General features: G+C 47.3%; 1 protein-coding gene across 1 annotated transcript in view; it reads right to left on the bottom strand.

The window, feature by feature from the left end:
- LOC144598330 (protein O-GlcNAcase-like) overlaps positions 1-22,303 on the bottom strand; it is a 57,799-nt gene that overhangs the window by 28,015 nt on the left and 7,481 nt on the right. The window contains exons 3-7 of the mRNA XM_078408367.1: positions 16,917-16,968; positions 14,469-14,566; positions 11,587-11,717; positions 7,151-7,322; positions 1,069-1,167 (exon numbers count right to left, since the gene is read on the bottom strand). Of these exons, the coding sequence (XP_078264493.1) occupies positions 1,069-1,167; positions 7,151-7,322; positions 11,587-11,717; positions 14,469-14,566; positions 16,917-16,968 (552 nt within the window). The remainder of the gene's footprint in view (positions 1-1,068; positions 1,168-7,150; positions 7,323-11,586; positions 11,718-14,468; positions 14,567-16,916; positions 16,969-22,303) is intronic.

Here is a 22,303-nt window from a genome sequence, read left to right as displayed (position 1 = left end):
AGGAAGGACATTATTGCTATTGAGGGAGTGCAGCGTAGGTTCACCAAGTTAATTCCCAGGATGGCGGGACTGACATATGATGAAAGAATGGGTTGACTGGGCTTGTATTCACTGGAATTAGAAGGATGAGAGGGATCTTATAGAAACATATAAAATTCTTAAAGGATTGGACTGGCTAGATGCAGGAAAAATGTTCCCAATGTTGGGGGAGTCCAGAACCAGGGGGTCACAGTTTTAGAATAAGGGGTAGGCCATTTAGGACTGAGATGCTGAAAAATTTCTTCACCCAGAGAGTTGTGAATCTGTGGAATTCTCTGCCACAGAAGGCAGTGGAGGCCAATTCACTGGATGTTTTCAAGAGTTAGATTTAGCTCTTAGGGCTAAAGGAATCAAGAGATATGGGGAAAAAGCAGGGGTATTGATTTTAGATGATCAGCCATGATCATATTGAATGGCGGAGCTGGCTCGAAGGGCCGAATGGCCTACTCCTGCACCTATATTTCTATGTTTCTATGCTTCTATGTTTCTCCGAGATCTTCGGTTTCCTCCGACACTCCAAACTCGTAGAAATTTATAGACAATAGACAATAGACAATAGGTGCAGGAGGAGGCCATTCGGCCCTTCGAGCCAGCACCGCCATTCAATGTGATCATGGCTGATCATTCACAATCAGTATCCCGTTCCTGCCTTCTCCCCATACCCCCTGACTCCGCTATCCTTAAGAGCTCTATCTAGCTCTCTCTTGAATGCATTCAGAGAATTGGCCTCCACTGCCCTCTGAGGCAGAGAATTCCACAGATTATAGGTTAATTGGCTTGGTATAAATGTTAAAAATGTCCGCAGTGCGTGTAGGATAGTGTTAGTGTGCGGGGATCGAAGGTCGGATCAGACTCGGTGGGCCGAAGGGCCTGTTTCCACGCTGTATCTCTAAACTGAATGTGAAAGATGAATTAGCAATTCACACAGAGTACAAAGGGTGGCGCCCGAGGTAGACGGTAGCTCAGGACTGCTCTCCAGTTGTTGGTCGGATGGTTCGGTTGCCTGAATCAACACATGCGGGCTCTCACCTGTCCAGATGACCCCGATCCCAGGGCGAAGGCCGTCCCCAATGATCTTCAGATAGTTGGATGCTTTGAGACTCGGGTAGCACAGGGAACCGCAGTACTCTGAAACACACCCAAACATACAGAAAAGATGGTGAGAGCCCTGTTGATGAAGGCTTATACAATACAATACAATACAATACAAAATATCTTTATTGTCATTGTACAGGGGTACAACGAGATTGGGAATGCACCTCCCATACGATGCAATAAATTAATTAGCTAGTCAGTATTAATGTAAACAACAACCCAACGAAACCTAATTGCATACACGCTCATTCCATACACCCACCCCCCTTTGTGTAAAACAGTTTTAAACAGAATAAAGTGCAAGTACATCTGTGCCGGTTCACTGTGCGATGTGACCATCCGGCTCAGCAGGACCGGTTCATAGCAGCTATGGCCCTGGGGATGAAGCTGTTCCTGAGTCTGGAGGTGCGGGCATAGAAGGCCTTGTATCGTCTGCCCGATGGAAGGAGTTCGAACAGACTGTTGCAGGGGTGTGAAGAGTCTTGGTTTCTTTATTTCTTGGTTCTTGGTTCTTGGTCCTCCAAAATATTCCAAATGGAATTTAAACTGGAGGTGGTGGAGTATGGACTTGTTTATGCAAGAAGGACTTCTTGTAGACGAAGAGCTACTTTAAATGTAGTTACGTCTGGTTGAGTAACTATGGCAGGGTGAAGACTATTCCATGTTTTAATTGTGCGAGGGAAGAATGAATTGCTGTACACATCCGTCTTGGCAGCTGGTATCTCAAATTGAATCCAATGCCCTCGTCTGCCCCTGATAGGTTTGGGTTTGGTGTAGATGTGGTCATCTATGTCGAGCTGACCATTTAACATTTTGTCGAAGCAGGCCAAACGGTGGGCTTTACATCTGTCTTAGACAATAGACAATAGACAATAGGTGCAGGGGGAGGCCATTCGGCCCTTCGAGCCAGCACCGCCATTCAATGTGATCATGGCTGATCATTCTCAATCAGTACCCCGTTCCTGCCTTCTCCCCATACCCCCTGGCTCCCCTATCCTTAAGAGCTCGATCCAGCTCTCTCTTGAATGCATTCAGAGAATTGGCCTCCACTGCCTTCTGAGGCAGAGAATTCCACAGATTTACAACTCTCTGAGTGAAAAAGTTTTTCCTCATCTCAGTTCTAAATGGCCTACCCCTTATTATTAAACTGTGCCCCCTTGTTCTGGACTCCCCCGACATTGGGAACATGTTTCCTGCCTCTAACGTGTCCAACCCCTTAATAATCTTATATGTTTCGATAAGATCCCCTCTCATCCTTCTAAATTCCAGTGTATACAAGCCTAGTCGATCCAGTCTTTCAACATACGACAGTCCCGCCATTCCGGGAATTAACCTAGTAAACCTACGCTGCACGCCCTCTTGGAGGGCGTCTTGGAGCGGGTTCCACCCCATTGAATTTAGAAGTTCGGTAACACTCACTTCTCTCTCATAGGTATTTGTAACAAATCGAGCTGCCTGTCTTTGGACACGTTCGATGGAAGAAATGTTTCTATTTGTGTATGGGTCCCATGCTGCAACTGCGAAGTCCAAATTTTTCTATTTGTTGCTTCTTGAGCTGTGACCAATATCATAAGTTCGTAAGTTCTAGGAGCAGTATAAGGCCATTCAGCCCATTGAGTCTACTCCACCATTCAATCATGGCTGATCTGTCTCTCCCTCTCAACCCCATTCTCCTGCCTTGGACTGGCTAGATGCAGGAAAAATGTTCCCAATGTTGGGGGAGTCCAGAACCAGGGGGTCACAGTTTAAGAATAAGGGGTAGGCCATTTAGGACTGAGATGAGGAAAAATTTCTTCACCCAGAGAGTGGGCAGGAGCCACGTTCTAACGTACCAGTCGGGCAGAACAAGAAGACGGGAGGCTCCCCCAAGTACCGATAGATCTCGTTGGTCACCGAAACCTGTGCGTGAGCGAATGAGCTGTAGGCTTCTTTGTCGGCGGGGCACATGGTGTGGTCGATGTCATCGAACAAGATGGCGAAGGCCTTGCAACCAAACTCCTTGACCTGTGGGAGGGCAGAGGTCACCAGAGAGGTCAGCAGGAGACAGGCGATCAGATATCCAATGGCCCACACCGGCCAACATGTCCCAGCTACACTAGTCCCACCTGCCTGCATTTGGCCCAAATCCCTCCAAACCTGTCCTATCCCTATATCTGTCCAAATGTCTTGTAAATGTTATTATAGGACCTGCCCCATCACCTCCTCTGACAGCTCATTCCATACACCCACCTCCCTTTGTGTAAAAAAGTTACCCCTCAGGTTCCTATTAAATCTTTTCCACTTCACCTTAAACCTAAGGTATTTATTCACAAAATGCTGGAATAACTCAGCAGGTCAGGCAGCATCTCGGGAGAGAAGGAATGGGTGACGTTTCGGGTCGAGATCCTTCTTCAGACTGATCACCTTAAACCTATGTCCTCTGGTCCTCGATTCCCCTATCCTGGGCAAGAGACTCTGTGCATCTACCCAATCTATTCCTCTCATGATTTTATATCCTCCTGCACTCCAAGGAATAGAGTGCCAGCTTGCTCAACCTCTCCCTATAGCTCAGACCCTCGAGTCCTGGCAACATCCTCGTAAATATTCTCTGTACCCTTTCTAGCTTGACAACATCTTTCCAATAACATGGTGCCCAGAACTGAACGCAATACTTTAAATGCAGGCTCACCAACAGTTATATAACTGCAGCATGACCTTCCAACTTCTATACTCTACACTCTCTGACTGACGAAGGCCAATGTGCCAAAAGATTTTTTGACCACCCTATCTACCTGCGACTCTCACCTTCAAGGAACTATGTACCTGGCCACACCTTTGATGAACTATATAACTGACTCCACCTTCAAGGAACTATATACCTGGCTACACTTTGATGAACTATATACCTGACTCCACCTTCAAGGAACTATATACCTGGCTACACTTTGATGAACTATATACCTGACTCCACCTTCAAGGAACTATATACCTGGCTACACTTTGATGAACTATATACCTGACTCCACCTTCAAGGAACTATGTACCTTCACATTCACCATATTTTGGCGCCACTTACATAGGAAAAACTCCAAATTCCAATCTACATTCATACGTACTAGGAGCAGAATTAGGCCATTCGGCCCATCAAATCTACTCCATAAATAAATCATGGCTAATTTATCGCTCCCTCCTAACCCCATTCTCCTGCCTTCTCCCCATGACCCCTGACACCCGTACTAATCAAGAATCTATCAATCTCCGCCTTATAAATATCCATTTACTTGGATTCCACTGCCTTCTGTGGCAATGAATTCCACAGATTCACCACCCTCTGACTACAGAAATTCCTCCTCATCTCCTTCTTAAAGGAACGTCCTTTAATTCTGAGGCTCTGACCTCTAGTCCTGGACTCTCCCACTAGTGGAAACATCCTCTCCACATCCACTCTATCCAGGTCTTTCACTATTCGGTGCGTTTCAATGAGGTTCCCCCCTCATCCTTCTAAACTCCAGCGAGTACAGGCCCAGTGCCGACAAACGCTCATCATATGTTAACCCACTCATTCCTGGGATCATTCTTGTAAACCTCCTCTGGGCCATTCTCTCCAGAGCCAGCACATCCTTCCTCAGATATGGTGCCCAAAATTGCTGACAATGCTCCAAATGTGGCCTGACCAGCGCCTTATCATATCATATACATACAGCCGGAAACAGGCCTTTTTTCGGCCCTCCAAGTCCATGCCGCCCAGTGATCCCCGTACATTAACACTATCCTACACCCACTAGGGACAATTTTTACATTTACCCAGCCAATTAACCTACATACCTGTACGTCTTTGGAGTGTGGGAGGAAACCGAAGATCTCGGAGTAAACCCACGCAGGTCACGGGGAGAACGTACAAACTCCTTACAGTGCAGCACCCGTAGTCAGGATCGAACCTGAGTCTCCGGCGCTGCATTCGCTGTAAAGCAGCAACTCTACCGCTGCGCTACCGTGCCGCTTATGGAGCCTTGGCATCCCTGTTTATTTATTCTAGCCTCTTGAAATAATTGCTAGCATTGCCTTTGCCTTCCTTACTACCGATTCGACTTGCAGCGTAGAATAGAATAGAATAGAATAGAATAACTAGGTTAATTCCCGGAATGGCGGGACTGTCATATGTTGAAAGACTGGAGCGACTAGGCTTGTATACACTGGAATTTAGATGGATGAGAGGAGATCTTATCGAAACGTATAAGATTATTAAGGGGTTGGACACGTTAGAGGCAGGAAACATGTTCCCAATGTTGGGGGAGTCCAGAACAAGGGGCCACAGTTTAAGAATAAAGGGTGGGCCATTTAGAACTGAGATGAGGAAAAACTTTTTCAGTCAGAGAGTTGTGAATCTGTGGAATTCTCTGCCTCAGAAGGCAGTGGAGGCCAATTCTCTGAATGCATTCAAGAGAGAGCTAGATAGAGCTCTTAAGGATAGCGGAGTCAGGGGGTATGGGGAGAAGGCAGGAACGGGGTACTGATTGAGAATGATCAGCCATGATCACATTGAATGGCGGTGCTGGCTCGAAGGGCCGAATGGCCTCCTCCTGCACCTATTGTCTATTGTCTTTTGCTGATTAACTTTTTGGGAATCCTACACCAGCACTCCCAAGTCCCTTTGCACCTCTGATATCTGGATTCTCTCCCCATTTACAAAATAGTTTACGCCTTTATTCCTACTACCAAAATGCACGACTCCACACTTTGCTGTACTGTGTTCCATCTGCCACTTCTCTGCCCACTCTCCCAACCTGTCCAAGTCCTTCTGCAGACTCCCTGCTTTCTCCGCACTACCTGCCCCTCCACCTTTTTTTGTACCATCCGCAAACTTGGCCACAGAGCCTACAATCCCCTCATCTGAATCATTGATATACAACGTGAGGAGCAGCGGCCCCAGCACCGAGCCCTGCGGAACTCCGCTAGTCCCTGACGGTCAACTAGAAAATGCCCCCTTTATTGCCACTCTTTGTCTTCTGCCACCCAGCCGACCTGCTGTCCTTGCCAGTATCTGCCCTCTGATACTATAGACAATAGACAATAGACAATAGGTGCAGGAGGAGGCCATTCGGCCCTTCGGGCCAGCACCGCCATTCAATGTGATCATGGCTGATCATTCTCAATCAGTACCCCGTTCCTGCCTTCTCCCCATACCCCCTGGCTCCCCTATCCTTAAGAGCTCGATCCAGCTCTCTCTTGAATGCATTCAGAGAATTGGCCTCCACTGCCTTCTGAGGCAGAGAATTCCACAGATTTACAACTCTCTGAGTGAAAAAGTTTTTCCTCATCTCAGTTCTAAATGGCCTACCCCTTATTATTAAACTGTGCCCCCTTGTTCTGGACTCCCCCGACATTGGGAACATGTTTCCTGCCTCTAACGTGTCCAACCCCTTAATAATCTTATATGTTTCGATAAGATCCCCTCTCATCCTTCTAAATTCCAGTGTATACAAGCCTAGTCGATCCAGTCTTTCAACATACGACAGTCCCGCCATTCCGGGAATTAACCTAGTAAACCTACGCTGCACGCCCTCTTGGAGGGCGTCTTGGAGCGGGTTCCACCCCATTGAATTTAGAAGTTCGGTAACACTCACTTCTCTCTCATAGGTATTTGTAACAAATCGAGCTGCCTGTCTTTGGACACGTTCGATGGAAGAAATGTTTCTATTTGTGTATGGGTCCCATGCTGCAACTGCGAAGTCCAAATTTTTCTATTTGTTGCTTCTTGAGCTGTGACCAATATCATAAGTTCGTAAGTTCTAGGAGCAGTATAAGGCCATTCAGCCCATTGAGTCTACTCCACCATTCAATCATGGCTGATCTGTCTCTCCCTCTCAACCCCATTCTCCTGCCTTGGACTGGCTAGATGCAGGAAAAATGTTCCCAATGTTGGGGGAGTCCAGAACCAGGGGGTCACAGTTTAAGAATAAGGGGTAGGCCATTTAGGACTGAGATGAGGAAAAATTTCTTCACCCAGAGAGTGGGCAGGAGCCACGTTCTAACGTACCAGTCGGGCAGAACAAGAAGACGGGAGGCTCCCCCAAGTACCGATAGATCTCGTTGGTCACCGAAACCTGTGCGTGAGCGAATGAGCTGTAGGCTTCTTTGTCGGCGGGGCACATGGTGTGGTCGATGTCATCGAACAAGATGGCGAAGGCCTTGCAACCAAACTCCTTGACCTGTGGGAGGGCAGAGGTCACCAGAGAGGTCAGCAGGAGACAGGCGATCAGATATCCAATGGCCCACACCGGCCAACATGTCCCAGCTACACTAGTCCCACCTGCCTGCATTTGGCCCAAATCCCTCCAAACCTGTCCTATCCCTATATCTGTCCAAATGTCTTGTAAATGTTATTATAGGACCTGCCCCATCACCTCCTCTGACAGCTCATTCCATACACCCACCTCCCTTTGTGTAAAAAAGTTACCCCTCAGGTTCCTATTAAATCTTTTCCACTTCACCTTAAACCTAAGGTATTTATTCACAAAATGCTGGAATAACTCAGCAGGTCAGGCAGCATCTCGGGAGAGAAGGAATGGGTGACGTTTCGGGTCGAGATCCTTCTTCAGACTGATCACCTTAAACCTATGTCCTCTGGTCCTCGATTCCCCTATCCTGGGCAAGAGACTCTGTGCATCTACCCAATCTATTCCTCTCATGATTTTATATCCTCCTGCACTCCAAGGAATAGAGTGCCAGCTTGCTCAACCTCTCCCTATAGCTCAGACCCTCGAGTCCTGGCAACATCCTCGTAAATATTCTCTGTACCCTTTCTAGCTTGACAACATCTTTCCAATAACATGGTGCCCAGAACTGAACGCAATACTTTAAATGCAGGCTCACCAACAGTTATATAACTGCAGCATGACCTTCCAACTTCTATACTCTACACTCTCTGACTGACGAAGGCCAATGTGCCAAAAGATTTTTTGACCACCCTATCTACCTGCGACTCTCACCTTCAAGGAACTATGTACCTGGCCACACCTTTGATGAACTATATAACTGACTCCACCTTCAAGGAACTATATACCTGGCTACACTTTGATGAACTATATACCTGACTCCACCTTCAAGGAACTATATACCTGGCTACACTTTGATGAACTATATACCTGACTCCACCTTCAAGGAACTATATACCTGGCTACACTTTGATGAACTATATACCTGACTCCACCTTCAAGGAACTATGTACCTTCACATTCACCATATTTTGGCGCCACTTACATAGGAAAAACTCCAAATTCCAATCTACATTCATACGTACTAGGAGCAGAATTAGGCCATTCGGCCCATCAAATCTACTCCATAAATAAATCATGGCTAATTTATCGCTCCCTCCTAACCCCATTCTCCTGCCTTCTCCCCATGACCCCTGACACCCGTACTAATCAAGAATCTATCAATCTCCGCCTTATAAATATCCATTTACTTGGATTCCACTGCCTTCTGTGGCAATGAATTCCACAGATTCACCACCCTCTGACTACAGAAATTCCTCCTCATCTCCTTCTTAAAGGAACGTCCTTTAATTCTGAGGCTCTGACCTCTAGTCCTGGACTCTCCCACTAGTGGAAACATCCTCTCCACATCCACTCTATCCAGGTCTTTCACTATTCGGTGCGTTTCAATGAGGTTCCCCCCTCATCCTTCTAAACTCCAGCGAGTACAGGCCCAGTGCCGACAAACGCTCATCATATGTTAACCCACTCATTCCTGGGATCATTCTTGTAAACCTCCTCTGGGCCATTCTCTCCAGAGCCAGCACATCCTTCCTCAGATATGGTGCCCAAAATTGCTGACAATGCTCCAAATGTGGCCTGACCAGCGCCTTATCATATCATATACATACAGCCGGAAACAGGCCTTTTTTCGGCCCTCCAAGTCCATGCCGCCCAGTGATCCCCGTACATTAACACTATCCTACACCCACTAGGGACAATTTTTACATTTACCCAGCCAATTAACCTACATACCTGTACGTCTTTGGAGTGTGGGAGGAAACCGAAGATCTCGGAGTAAACCCACGCAGGTCACGGGGAGAACGTACAAACTCCTTACAGTGCAGCACCCGTAGTCAGGATCGAACCTGAGTCTCCGGCGCTGCATTCGCTGTAAAGCAGCAACTCTACCGCTGCGCTACCGTGCCGCTTATGGAGCCTTGGCATCCCTGTTTATTTATTCTAGCCTCTTGAAATAATTGCTAGCATTGCCTTTGCCTTCCTTACTACCGATTCGACTTGCAGCGTAGAATAGAATAGAATAGAATAGAATAACTAGGTTAATTCCCGGAATGGCGGGACTGTCATATGTTGAAAGACTGGAGCGACTAGGCTTGTATACACTGGAATTTAGATGGATGAGAGGAGATCTTATCGAAACGTATAAGATTATTAAGGGGTTGGACACGTTAGAGGCAGGAAACATGTTCCCAATGTTGGGGGAGTCCAGAACAAGGGGCCACAGTTTAAGAATAAAGGGTAGGCCATTTAGAACTGAGATGAGGAAAAACTTTTTCAGTCAGAGAGTTGTGAATCTGTGGAATTCTCTGCCTCAGAAGGCAGTGGAGGCCAATTCTCTGAATGCATTCAAGAGAGAGCTAGATAGAGCTCTTAAGGATAGCGGAGTCAGGGGGTATGGGGAGAAGGCAGGAACGGGGTACTGATTGAGAATGATCAGCCATGATCACATTGAATGGCGGTGCTGGCTCGAAGGGCCGAATGGCCTCCTCCTGCACCTATTGTCTATTGTCTTTTGCTGATTAACTTTTTGGGAATCCTACACCAGCACTCCCAAGTCCCTTTGCACCTCTGATATCTGGATTCTCTCCCCATTTACAAAATAGTTTACGCCTTTATTCCTACTACCAAAATGCACGACTCCACACTTTGCTGTACTGTGTTCCATCTGCCACTTCTCTGCCCACTCTCCCAACCTGTCCAAGTCCTTCTGCAGACTCCCTGCTTTCTCCGCACTACCTGCCCCTCCACCTTTTTTTGTACCATCCGCAAACTTGGCCACAGAGCCTACAATCCCCTCATCTGAATCATTGATATACAACGTGAGGAGCAGCGGCCCCAGCACCGAGCCCTGCGGAACTCCGCTAGTCCCTGACGGTCAACTAGAAAATGCCCCCTTTATTGCCACTCTTTGTCTTCTGCCACCCAGCCGACCTGCTGTCCTTGCCAGTATCTGCCCTCTGATACTATAGACAATAGACAATAGACAATAGGTGCAGGAGGAGGCCATTCGGCCCTTCGGGCCAGCACCGCCATTCAATGTGATCATGGCTGATCATTCTCAATCAGTACCCCGTTCCTGCCTTGTCCCCATAACCCCTGACTCCGCTATCCTTAAGAGCTCTATCTAGCTCTCTCTTGAATACATTCACAGAATTGGCCTCCACTGCCTTCTGAGGCAGAGAATTCCACAGATTCACAACTCTCTGACTTAAAAATGTTTTTCCTCATCTCAGTTCTAAATGGCCTACCCCTTATTCTTAAACTGTGGCCCCTTGTTGGGAAGAAACTGTGGGCTCTCATCTGCCTTAGAAACCTCACGTGTGGCACCTCATCAAAGGCTTTCTGAAAATCTAGGTAAACAACATCCACTGATTCTCTGTCCTGCTATTTATTTCTTCTGGGAATTGCAGCAGATTGCTTTGTGCCAACCAGTCAGCGGAAAGACAATACATGCTTACAACCGAGCCATCCACGGCGTACAGATACAGGATAAAGGGAATAACGTGAATAATGTTTAGTGCAAGACAAAGTCCAGTCAAGTCCTATTAAAGATAGTCCGAGAGTGTCCAATGAGGTGGATAGCTGAGGACCGCTCTCTAGTTGTGGTAGGATGGTTCAGTCGCCTGATAACAGCTGGGAAGAAACTGCCCCTGAATCTGGAGGTGTGCGTTTTCACACTTCTGTACCTCTTGTCTGATGGGAGAGGGGAGAAGAGGGAGTGGCCGGAGTGAGACTGGTCCTTGATGATGCTGCTGGCCTTGCCGAGGCAGCGTGAGGTGTAGATGGAGTCAACGGAGTCTCTGAGAGACGTCGATAGAGTAGACAGTCAGAACCGGGGCGGCACGGTGGAGCAGCGGTAGAGTTGCTGCCTTACAGTGATCCCGACTACGGGCGCTGTCTGTAGGGAGTATGTACGTTCTCCCCGTGACCTCCGTGGATTTTCTCCAAGATCTTCGGTTTCCTTCCACACTTCAAAGACGTACATGTATGTAGGCTAATTGGCTTGGTAAATGTAAAAATTGTCCCTGGTGGGTATAGGATAGTGTTAATGTGCGGGGATCGCTGGTCGGCATGGATCCGGTGGGTCTGTTTCCGCGATGTATCCCTAAACTAAACTAAACCGGGCTGAGACTGGTCCGTGATTATGCTGGTGGCCTTGACGAGGCAAGTGCCCTGTAGAGATCAATGTTCACACTACCTGCCTCAGTTTCTGCTTCAGTAAGGCCAGGTCGCAGGAGCTGGAGAAAGTGATGTCCTGTCCGGGCGAGATGGCGTACACAAACTCAACTCCACAGTCCCGGGAAGCTGACACCAAGGCACTGAGCTGGGCTAACAACACAAGAGGGAGAAGACTGAAGGCACAACAGTGATCAAGAACCACAATCATAGAGTCATAGTCATACAGCGTGGAAACAAGCCCTTTAGTTTAGAGACACAGCGCGGAAACAGGCCCTTCGGCCCACCGAGTCCTCACTGACCAGCGATCCCCGCACGCTAACACTATCCTACACCCACCAGGGACAATTTTACACATACACCAAGCAAATTAACCTACATACCTACACGTCTTTGGGAGTGCGGGAGGAAACCGAAGATCTTGCAAAAAACCCGCACAGGTCACGGGGAGAACGTAGAAACTCCGTATAGAAAGCACCCGTAGTCAGGATTGAACCGAGGTCTCTGGCGCTGCAAGCGCTGTAAGGCAACAGCTCTACCGCTGCGCCACCGTCCTTCATTCCAACTTGCCCGCACCGAGCAACATGTCCCATCTACACTAGTCCCACCTGCCTGCATTTGGTCCATATCCCTCTAAACCTGCCCTATCCATGTTATGATAGCATGTCCCATCTACACTAGTCCCACCTGCCTGCATTTGGTCCATATCCCTCTAAACCTGCCCTATCCATGTTATGATAGCATGTCCCATCTACACTAGTCCCACCTGCCTGCATTTGGTCCATATCCCTCTAAACCTGCCCTATCCATGTTATGATAGCATGTCCCATCTACACTTAGTCCCACCTGCCTGCATTTGGTCCCTATCCCTCTAAACCTGCCCTATCCAGGCACCTGTCTAACTATCTCTTAAATGTTATGACAGCACCTGCCTCAACCACCTCCTCCGGCAGCTCGTTCCATTCATTCATCTCCCTTTGTGTAAAAAAGTTACCCCTCAGGTTCCTATTAAATCTTTCCCCCCCCCCCCCCCCTCACCTTAAACCTATGCCCTCTGGTTCTTGATTCTCTATTTAATCTGTCTGAAGAAGGGTCTCGACCCGAAACGTCACCCATTCCTTCTCTCCTGAGATGCTGCCTGACCTGCTGAGTTACTCCAGCATTTTGTGAATAAATACCCTCTATTTAAGAAGGACTGCAAAGAAAAGCTTGGGAACTCTAGGCCAATGAACCTAAACCTGGGAGGTCAGGAAATTACCGGGGAGTATTCTGAGGGGTAATATACAGTGTACATGCATTTATATGAGCAAGAGCTGATAAGGGATAGCCCCAGGGACATAGTCATAATGGAATTTATCTTGCACTAAACGTTATTCACGTTATTCTCTTTATCCTGTATCTATACGTATAATAAACGTATAAGATTATTAAGGGGTTGGACACGTTAGAGGCAGGAAACATGTTCCCAATGTTGGGGGAGTCCAGAACAAGGGGCCACAGTTTAATAATAAAGGGTAGGCCATTTAGAACAGAGATGAGGAAAAACTTTTTTAGTCAGAGAGTTGTGAATCTGTGGAATTCTCTGCCTCAGAGGGCAGTGGAGGCCAATTCTCTGAATACATTCAAGAGAGAGCTAGATAGAGCTCTTAAGGATAGCGGAGTCAGGGGTTATGGGGAGAAAGCAGGAACGGGGTACTGATTGAGAATGATCAGCCATGATCACATTGAATGGCGGTGCTGGCTCGAAGGGCCGAATGGCCTACTCCTGCACCTATTGTCTATTGTCTATTGTCTATACACTGTGAATAGTAATCGATTGTAATCTCGTACAGTCTTTCCGCTGACTGCATAGCATGCGATAGTTCGCATGGGATCCAAGGAGAGATAACTGAATGGATAGAAAATTAGCTCCATTGAAGGACGCAGAGGTGCTGGGCCCATTATTGTTTGTCATCTATAGCAATGATTTGGATGAGAACGCACCTGGAAAGATTAGCAGGTTTGCAGATGATACAAAAGTGGGTGGTATTGCAGACAGTGGTGATTGTGAACGATTGCAGCAGGATCTGGATCGATTGGCCAGGTGGGCTGAGGAATGGTTGATGGAATTTAACACAGAGAACTGTGAGGTGTTGCATTTTGGGAAGTCTAACAAGGGCAGGGCCTACACAGTGAATGGTAGGCCTCTGGGGAGTGATCTCGGAGTGTAAGTGCATGGTTCCCTGAAGGTGGAGTTGCAGGAAGACAAGGTGGCCATAGAGTCATAATGGAATTTAATTTGCAGTAAACGTTATTCACGTTATTCCCTTTCTCATGTATCTGACAATAGACAATAGACAATAGGTGCAGGAGTAGGCCATTCGGCCCTCCGAGCCAGCACCACCATTCAAAGTGATCATGGCTGATCATTCTCAATCAGTACCCCGTTCCTGCCTTCTCCCCATACCCCCTGACTCCGCTATCCTTAAGAGCTCTATCTAGCTCTCTCTTGAATGCATTCAGAGAATTGGCCTCCACTGCCCTCTGAGGCAGAGAATTCCACAGATTCACAACTCTCTGACTGAAAACGTTTTTCCTCATCTCAGTTCTAAATGGCCTACCCCTTATTCTTAAACTGTGGCCCCTGGTTCTGGACTCCCCCAACGTTGGGAACATGTTTCCTGCCTCTAACGTGTCCAACCCCTTAATAATCTTATACGTTTCGATAAGATCCCCTCTCATCCTTCTACATTCTAGTGTACACAAGCCTAGTCGCTCCAGTCGCTCTTTCAACATATGATAGCCCCGCCATTCCGGGAATAGCCTTCCTCACATTTGGAGACCAAATGTTCGGCACAGACACTGTGGGCCGAATGGCCTGTTCCTGTGCTGTGCTGTTCTAAGTTCCTCCAACCCCTTCCTTACCTGACTCTTCCACTGAGTATGTCTCCCTCCACAAGAGCCGGTGCTTCAGGTCATCTTTGGGACCATACATGTAGACATTTAGTCCCCACCTCTGCATCCTGAGAAAAAAAAAACACAAGCTGGTCACCTATGAGATAGTCATAGAGTCATACAGTCATAAGGTCAAAAGTGATTGGAGTAGTATTAGGCCACTCGGCCCAACACGTCTACTCCGCCATTCAATCATAGCTGATCTATCTCTCCCTCCTAACCCCATTATCCTGCCTTCTTCCCATAACATCTGACACCCGTCCTAATCAAGAATCTATCTATCTCTGCCATAAATATATCCACTGACTTTGCCTCCACAGCCGTCTGTGGCAAAGAATTCCACAGATTCATCACCCTCTGACTAAAGAAATTTCTCCTCATCTCCTTCCTAAAAGAACGTCCTTTAATTCTGAGTCTTACCGCATGCAAAACAGGCCCTTCAGCCCAACATGTCCCATCTACACTAGTCCTGCCAGCATTTGGCCCATAAACCTGTCCTATCCATGTACCTGTCTAAATGTTTCTTAAGCATTGTGATAGTACCTGCCTCAAGGGCGTGCAGCATAGGTTTACTAGGTTAATTCCCGGAATGGCGGGACTGTCATATGTTGAAAGACTGGAGCAACTAGGCTTGTATACATTGGCATTTAGAAGGATGAGAGGAGATCTTATCGAAACATAGAGAAAGCAGGAACGGGGTACTGATTGAGAATGATCAGCCATGATCACATTGAATGGCGGTGTTGGCTCAAAGGGCCGAATGGCCTCCTCCTGCACCTATTGTCTATTGTCTATTGTCTATTGCATCTTGGTGGGACCAGTCTGTTGCTGAAGGTGCTCCTCAGGTTGACCAGTGTGTCACGGAGGGGGTGAGCTGTATTGTCCAGGATGCTCCGCAGTTTGAGGAGCACCCTCCCCTCCAACACCACCTGCCATGAATCCAACTGGATGTGTTGACTCATGTTAATTCTTCATTAGTCAGCTGTTAGCTGCCACGCCTCAGGATTTTGTTTTGAGTTGGGTCAGTGAGGGTCACTGGAGACCCCTTGTCATTTGTTATTGTGTTTTTATCCGAGGGCTTCACACTGTCACACAGCAGTGTGCAGGACCGGGTAAAACCACCAACACAGAAATGTCCAAAGAAAGACACTGCTGGGAGAGATTCCTATCGGAATCTCTGTGCCATCTCCCAGCAGTGTCTTTCTTTGAACATTTCTATGTTGTTCCCTAATGTTGTTCCCTAACGGAATCTCCTTCCTGGGAACAGCATTAGTTATCTGTGTTGATAGACACAAAATGCTGGAGTAGCTCCACGGGTCTGGCAGCATCTCTGGAGAAAAGGAATAGGTGACGTTTCGGGTCGAGACCCCCTCTAGACTACTCGAAACGTCACCTATTCCTTTTCTCCAGACATGCTGCCTGACCGGCTGAGTTACTCCAGCATTTTGTGTACATCTTCAGTTTAAACCAGCATCTGCAGTTCCTTCCTACACAGTTAAGTGAGATACAACGTGTAAGACATAATTATGTGGATAGGACAGGTTTGGAGGAATCTGGACCAAACGCGGGCAGGTGGGACTAGTGTAGCTGGGACATGTTGGCCGTTGTGGGCAAGTTGGGCTGAAGGGCCTGTTTCCACGCTGTATCACTCTATGACTCTGCGGCTTAGACAGGTTCAATAACAGCAATTAAGACTCTAGGACCATTACTTGGATCGGAGAAGTTTTTAGGAACATGGGCCAAATGCAGGCAGGTGGGTCTAGATGGGGCATCTTGGTCAGCATGGGCATGTTGGGCCAAAGTGCCTGTTTCCATGCTGCATAGCTCTATGACTCTGCAAAGGTTCCAAACTATGAATAGGTTAAATAGCACCTGCAGATACCAAGCACTCGAGAAGACCTGCTCAGAAAACATAGAAACATAGAAAACATAGAAAATAGGTGCAGGAGGAGGCCATTTGGCCCTTCAAGCCAGCACCACCATTCATTGTGATCATGGCTGATCTTCCACAATCAATAACCCGTGCCTGCCTTCTCCCTATATCCCATGATTCCACTAGCCCTGGAGCTCTATCCAAGTCTCTTTTAAATTCATCCACTGAATTGGCCTCCACTGCCTTCAGTGGCAGAGAATTCCACTAATTCACAACGCTCTGGGTGAAAAGGTTTTTTTTCATCTCAGTTTTAAATGGCCTCCCCTTTATTCTTAGACTGTGTGGCCCCTGGTTCTGGACTCCCCCAACATTGGGAACATTTTTCCTGCATCTGGCTTGTCCAGTCCTTTTATAATTTTATACTTTTCTATAAGGTCCTCTCTCATTCTTCTAAATGTGACCATTTCCCTAAATCCTCTATTATTTTAGTATCCCATTTTTTTCAAATGTCGACATTAGTACAAGCTAAGTTAAATCGGCATTACCATTTGAACAGCACCTTGCGTTGTTCCATCGACCATGGTCTGCCATAGAAACCTATAAACACACACACAATTAGCCATTAGTTACTGTGTAAGAAGAAACTGCAGATGCTGGTTTAAACTGAAGGTAGACACAAAACGCTGGAGTAACTCAGCGGGTCAGGCAGCATCTCTGGAGAGAAGAAATGGGTGACGTTTCGGGTCGAGACCCTTCTTCAGACTGATTCGGGATAAGAGAAACGAGAGATTAGTTACTGGCTGAGTTTCACATAGCTCAATGAAAATGTCACGGTATGGAGGAAACGGGCTGTTTAATTTAGTTTAGTTTAGTTTAGTTTAGTTTAACTTGCCCCGAACATCTCCTTTAAACTCCCCCCCTCCCTTACACCTTAAAGCAATGCCCTACAATATTTGTGTGAAAAAGGTTCTGACTGTGTAATCTATCTAAACCCTTTGGTCAGAGGGTAGTTAATCTGTAGGACTCATTGCCGCAGAGGGCTGTGGAAGCCAAGTCAGCGGATATTTTTAAGGCAGAGACAGACAAATTTGTGATTAGAACGGTTGTCAAGGGTTATGGGAGAAGGCAGGAAAATGGGATTAGGAGGCAGAGATCAGCCATGATTGAATGGACAATAGACAATAGGTGCAGGAGGAGGCCATTCGGCCCTTCGAACCAGCACCACCATTCAATGTGATCATGGCTGATCATTCTCAATCAGTACCCCGTTCCTGCCTTCTCCCCATACCCCCTGACTCCGCTATCCTTAAGAGCTCTATCTAGCTCTCTCTTGAATGCATTCAGAGAATTGGCCTCCACTGCCTTCTGAGGCAGAGAATTCCACAGATTCACAACTCTCTGACTGAAAAAGTTTTTCCTCATCTCCGTTCTAAATGGCCTACCCCTTATTCTTAAACTGTGGCCCCTTGTTCTGGACTCCCCCAACATTGGGAACATGTTTCCTGCCTCTAACGTGTCCAACCCCTTAATAATCTTATACGTTTCGATAAGATCTCCTCTCATCCTTCTAAATTCCAGTGTATACAAGACTAGTCGCTCCAGCCTTTCAACATATGACAGTCCCGCCATTCCGGGAATTAACCTAGTAAACCTACGCTGCACGCCCTCAATAGCAAGAATATCCTTCCTCAAATTTGGAGACCAAAACTGCACACAGTACTCCAGGTCTCCAAAGACGTACAGGTTTGTCGGTTAATTGACTTCTGTAACTTGTCACTAGTGTGTATAGGACAGTGCTAGTGTATGGTGTGGTTGCTGGCCAGCACAGACTCGGTGGGCCAAAGGGCTTGTTCCCACGCTGTATCTCTGAAGTGTGCCGGATTGGAACTGGGAGAGAGGGAGGGGCGGAGATGCTTTGAAAGCCAGCACAGACTTGATGGGCCAAATGGCCACCCATGTTGTATGGAAATATATAAGCCAGGAATGGTGCTGGAGAAATCTCTGTCGAAAAAAGATTTTTGGTCGGCAGCCAAGCCTACATTCCAGGAACACATAACATGTTTTAAAACAACTCAGAGGCAGGTTGGAGCAAGGAATCTTGGTCACATTATCATGCATTTCTGAACATCGTTTGCGGATGACACAACGCTGGGTGGCAGTGTGAGCTGCGATGAGGATGCTATGAGGCTGCAGGATGACTTGGACAGGTTGGGTGAGTGGGCAGATGCATGGCAGATGCAGTATAATGTGGATAAATGTGAGGTTATCCACTTTGGTGGCAAGAACAGGAAGTCAGATTATTATCTGAATGGTGTCAGATTAGGAAAAGGGGAGGTGCAACGAGACATGGGTGTGCTTGTACATCAGCCACTGAAAGTAAGCATGCAGGTAACAGCAGGCAGTGAAGAAAGGTAATGGCATGTTGGCCTTCAGAGCGAGAGGATTTGAGTATGGGAGCAAGGAGGTCCGACTGCAGTTGTACAGGGCCCTTGGTGAGACCACACCTGGAGTATTGTAGAAACAGAAACATAGAAAATAGGTGCAGGAGTAGGCTATTCGGCCCTTTGAGCCTGCACCGCCATTCAATATGATCATGGCTGATCATCCAGCTCAGTAGCCTGTACCTGCCTTCTCTCCATACCCCCTGATCCCTTTAGCAAAAAGGGCCACATCTAACTCCCTCTTAAATATAGCCAATGAACTGGCCTCAACTACCTTCTGTGGCAGAGAATTCCACAGACTCACCACTCTGTGTGAAGAAATGTTTTCTCATCTCGGTCCTAAAAGACTTCCCCTTTATCCTTAAGCTGTGACCCCTGGTTCTGGACTCCCCCAACATCGGGAACAATCTTCCCACATCTAGCTCTCCAACCCCTTAAGAATTTTATATGTTTCTATAAGATCCCCCCTCAGTCTTCTAAATTCCAGCGAGTACAAGCCCAGTCTATCCAGTCTTTCCTCATATGAAAGTCCCGCCATCCCAGGGATCAATCTGGTGAACCTTCTCAGTACTCCCTCTAAGGCAAGAACGTCTTTCCTCAGGTTAGGTGACCAAAACTGCACACAATACTCCAGGTGCGGTCTCACCAAGGCCCTGTACAACTGCAGCAGAACCTCCCTGCTCCTAAACTCAAATCCTCTTGCTATGAATGCCAACATACCATTCGCTTTCTTCACTGCCTGCTGCACCTGCATGCATGCTTTCAATGACTGGTGCACCATGACACCCAGGTCACGTTGCATCTCCCCTTCTCCCAATCGGTCACCATTCAGGTAATACTCTGCTTTCCTGTTCTTGCCGCCAAAGTGGATAACCTCACATTTATCCACATTATATTGCATCTGCCATGCATTTGCCCACTCGCCTAATCTATCCAAGTCACTCTGCAGCCTCCTAGCATCCTCCTCGCAGCTAACACTGCCACCCAGCTTCGTGTCATCCGCAAACTTAGAGATGTTGCATTCAATTCCCTCGTCCAAATCATTAATATACACTGTAAATAACTGGGGTCCCAGCACTGAGCCTTGCGGTACCCCACTAGTCACTGCCTGCCATTCCGAAAAGGACCCGTTTATTATTACTCTTTGCTTCCTGTCCACCAACCAATTTTCTATCCACCTCAACACTGAACCCTCAAAACCCTCTCCTATGTGGGACCTTGTCGAAGGCCTTCTGAAAGTCCAGATATAACACATCGACTGGTTCTCCCTTATCCACTCTACTAGTTACATCCTCGAAAAATTCTGTAAGATTCGTCAAACATGATTTGCCTTTGGTAAATCCATGCTGACTTTGTCCGATGATTTCACCACTTTCCAAATGTGATGCAGCTTTGGTCTCCTAATATGAGGAAGGACATTCTTGCTATTGAGGGAGTGCAGCGTAGGTTCACCAGGTTAATTCCCGGGATGGCGGGACTGACATATGATAAAAGAATGGATCAACTGGGTTTATATTCACTGGAATTTAGAAGGATGAGAGGGGATCTTATAGAAACATATAAAATTCTTAAGAGATTGGACAGACTAGATGCAGGAAAAATATTCCTGATGTTGGGGGAATCCAGAACCAGGGGACACAGTTTAAGAATAAGGGGTAGGCCATTTAGGACTGAGATGAGGAAAAACTTTTTCACCCAGAGAGTTGTGGATCTGTGGAATTCTCTGCCACAGAAGACAGAGAGAGGAGGCCAATTCACTGGATGTTTTCAAGAGAGAGTTAGATATAGCACTTAGGGCAAACAGAATCAAGGGATATTGGGAAAAAGCAGGAACGGGGTACTGATTCTGGACGATCAGCCATGATCATATTGAATGGCGGTGCTGGCTCGAAGGGCCGAATGGCCTACTCCTGCACCTACTTTCTATGTTTCTACAGACCAGCCATGATTGAATGGCGGAGTAGACTCGATGAGCTGAATGGCCTGATTCTGCTCCTATCACTTTTGAACTAAACTGAACTATCTTCCTCCTAACCAGTGCACCCCCAACGATGAAACTAACACCAGGGTTGGCATTCATCAAACCCCATCTCCTCGCATCGTTCCTGAGCCCTGCCACCACACCATCTTCACCCTCCACCTACAACAGGGGTGCCAACCTTTGTTATATAGATTATTTTTGTAGGACGTCTTTTGTACAAGTCATTGGTGAGAGCTGATTTAAAGTATTGTGCTCAATAGACAATAGACAATAGGTGCAGGAGGAGGCCATTCAGCCCTTCAAGCCAGCACCGCCATTCAATGTGATCATGGCTGATCATTCTCAATCAGTACCCCGTTCCTGCCTTCTCCCCATACCCCCTGACCCCGCTATCCTTAAGAGCTCTATCTAGCTCTCTCTTGAATGCATTCAGAGAATTGGCCTCCTCTGCCTTCTGAAGCAGAGAATTCCACAGATTCACAACTCTCTGACTGAAAAAGTTTTTCCTCATCTCCGTTCTAAATGGCCCACCCCTTATTCTTAAACTGTGGCCCCTCGTTCTGGACTCCCCCAACATTAGGAACATGTTTCCTGCCTCTAACGTGTCCAACCACTTAATAATCTTATACGTTTCGATAAGATCCCCTCTCATCCTTCTAAATTCCAGTGTATACAAGCCTAGTCGCTCCAATCTTTCAACATTCAACAGTCCCGCCATTTTTGGTCATCCTATTGCAGGAAAGATGTTAAGCTGGAAAAAAGTGCAGGGAAGATATACGAGGATGTTGCCAGGATTCGAGGGCCTGAGCCATAGAGGGAGGTTTGGCAGGCCAGGAGTTTATTCTTTGGAACGCTGGAGGATGAGGGGTTACCTTAGAGAGGTCAGAGTCATAGAGTGACACAGCGTGGAAACAGGTCTTTTGGCCCAACTTGCCCACACCGACCAACATGTCCCATCTACACTGGTCCCGCTTGTCTGTGTTTGGCCCATATCCCTAGTATTTGGTAGATGGATAGGACAGCGTAGGTAGTACAGATAGGGCGTGCAGCGTAGGTTTACTAGGTTAATTCCCGGAATGGCGGGACTGTCATATGTTGAAAGACTGGAGCGACTTTCCGTCACCTACAACGGGACCCCACCACTGGCCATATCTTCCCATCCCCTCCCCTCTCTGCGTTCCGCAGAGACCGTTCCCTCCGTAACTCCCTGGTCCACTCGTCCCTTCCTACCCAAACCACCCCAACCCCGGGCACTTTCCCCTGCAACCGCACGAGATGCAACACCTGTCCCTTTAACCTCCCCCCTCAACTCCATCCAAGGACCCAAACAGTCTTTTCAGGTGAGACAGAGGTTCACCTGCACCTCCTCCAACCTCATCTATTGCATCCGCTGCTCTAGATGTCAACTTATTTACATCAGCGAAACCAAGCGCAGGCTCAGCGATCGCTTCGCTGAACACCTGCGCTCGATCCGCATTAACCAAGCTGATCTCCCGGTGGCCCAGCACTT

The sequence above is a fragment of the Rhinoraja longicauda genome, chromosome 1 (assembly GCF_053455715.1).
Source record: "Rhinoraja longicauda isolate Sanriku21f chromosome 1, sRhiLon1.1, whole genome shotgun sequence".
Taxonomy (NCBI): domain Eukaryota; kingdom Metazoa; phylum Chordata; class Chondrichthyes; order Rajiformes; family Arhynchobatidae; genus Rhinoraja; species Rhinoraja longicauda.
Note: the sequence above shows the minus strand (reverse complement) of the source record. Positions and strands in the feature narration are given on the sequence as shown.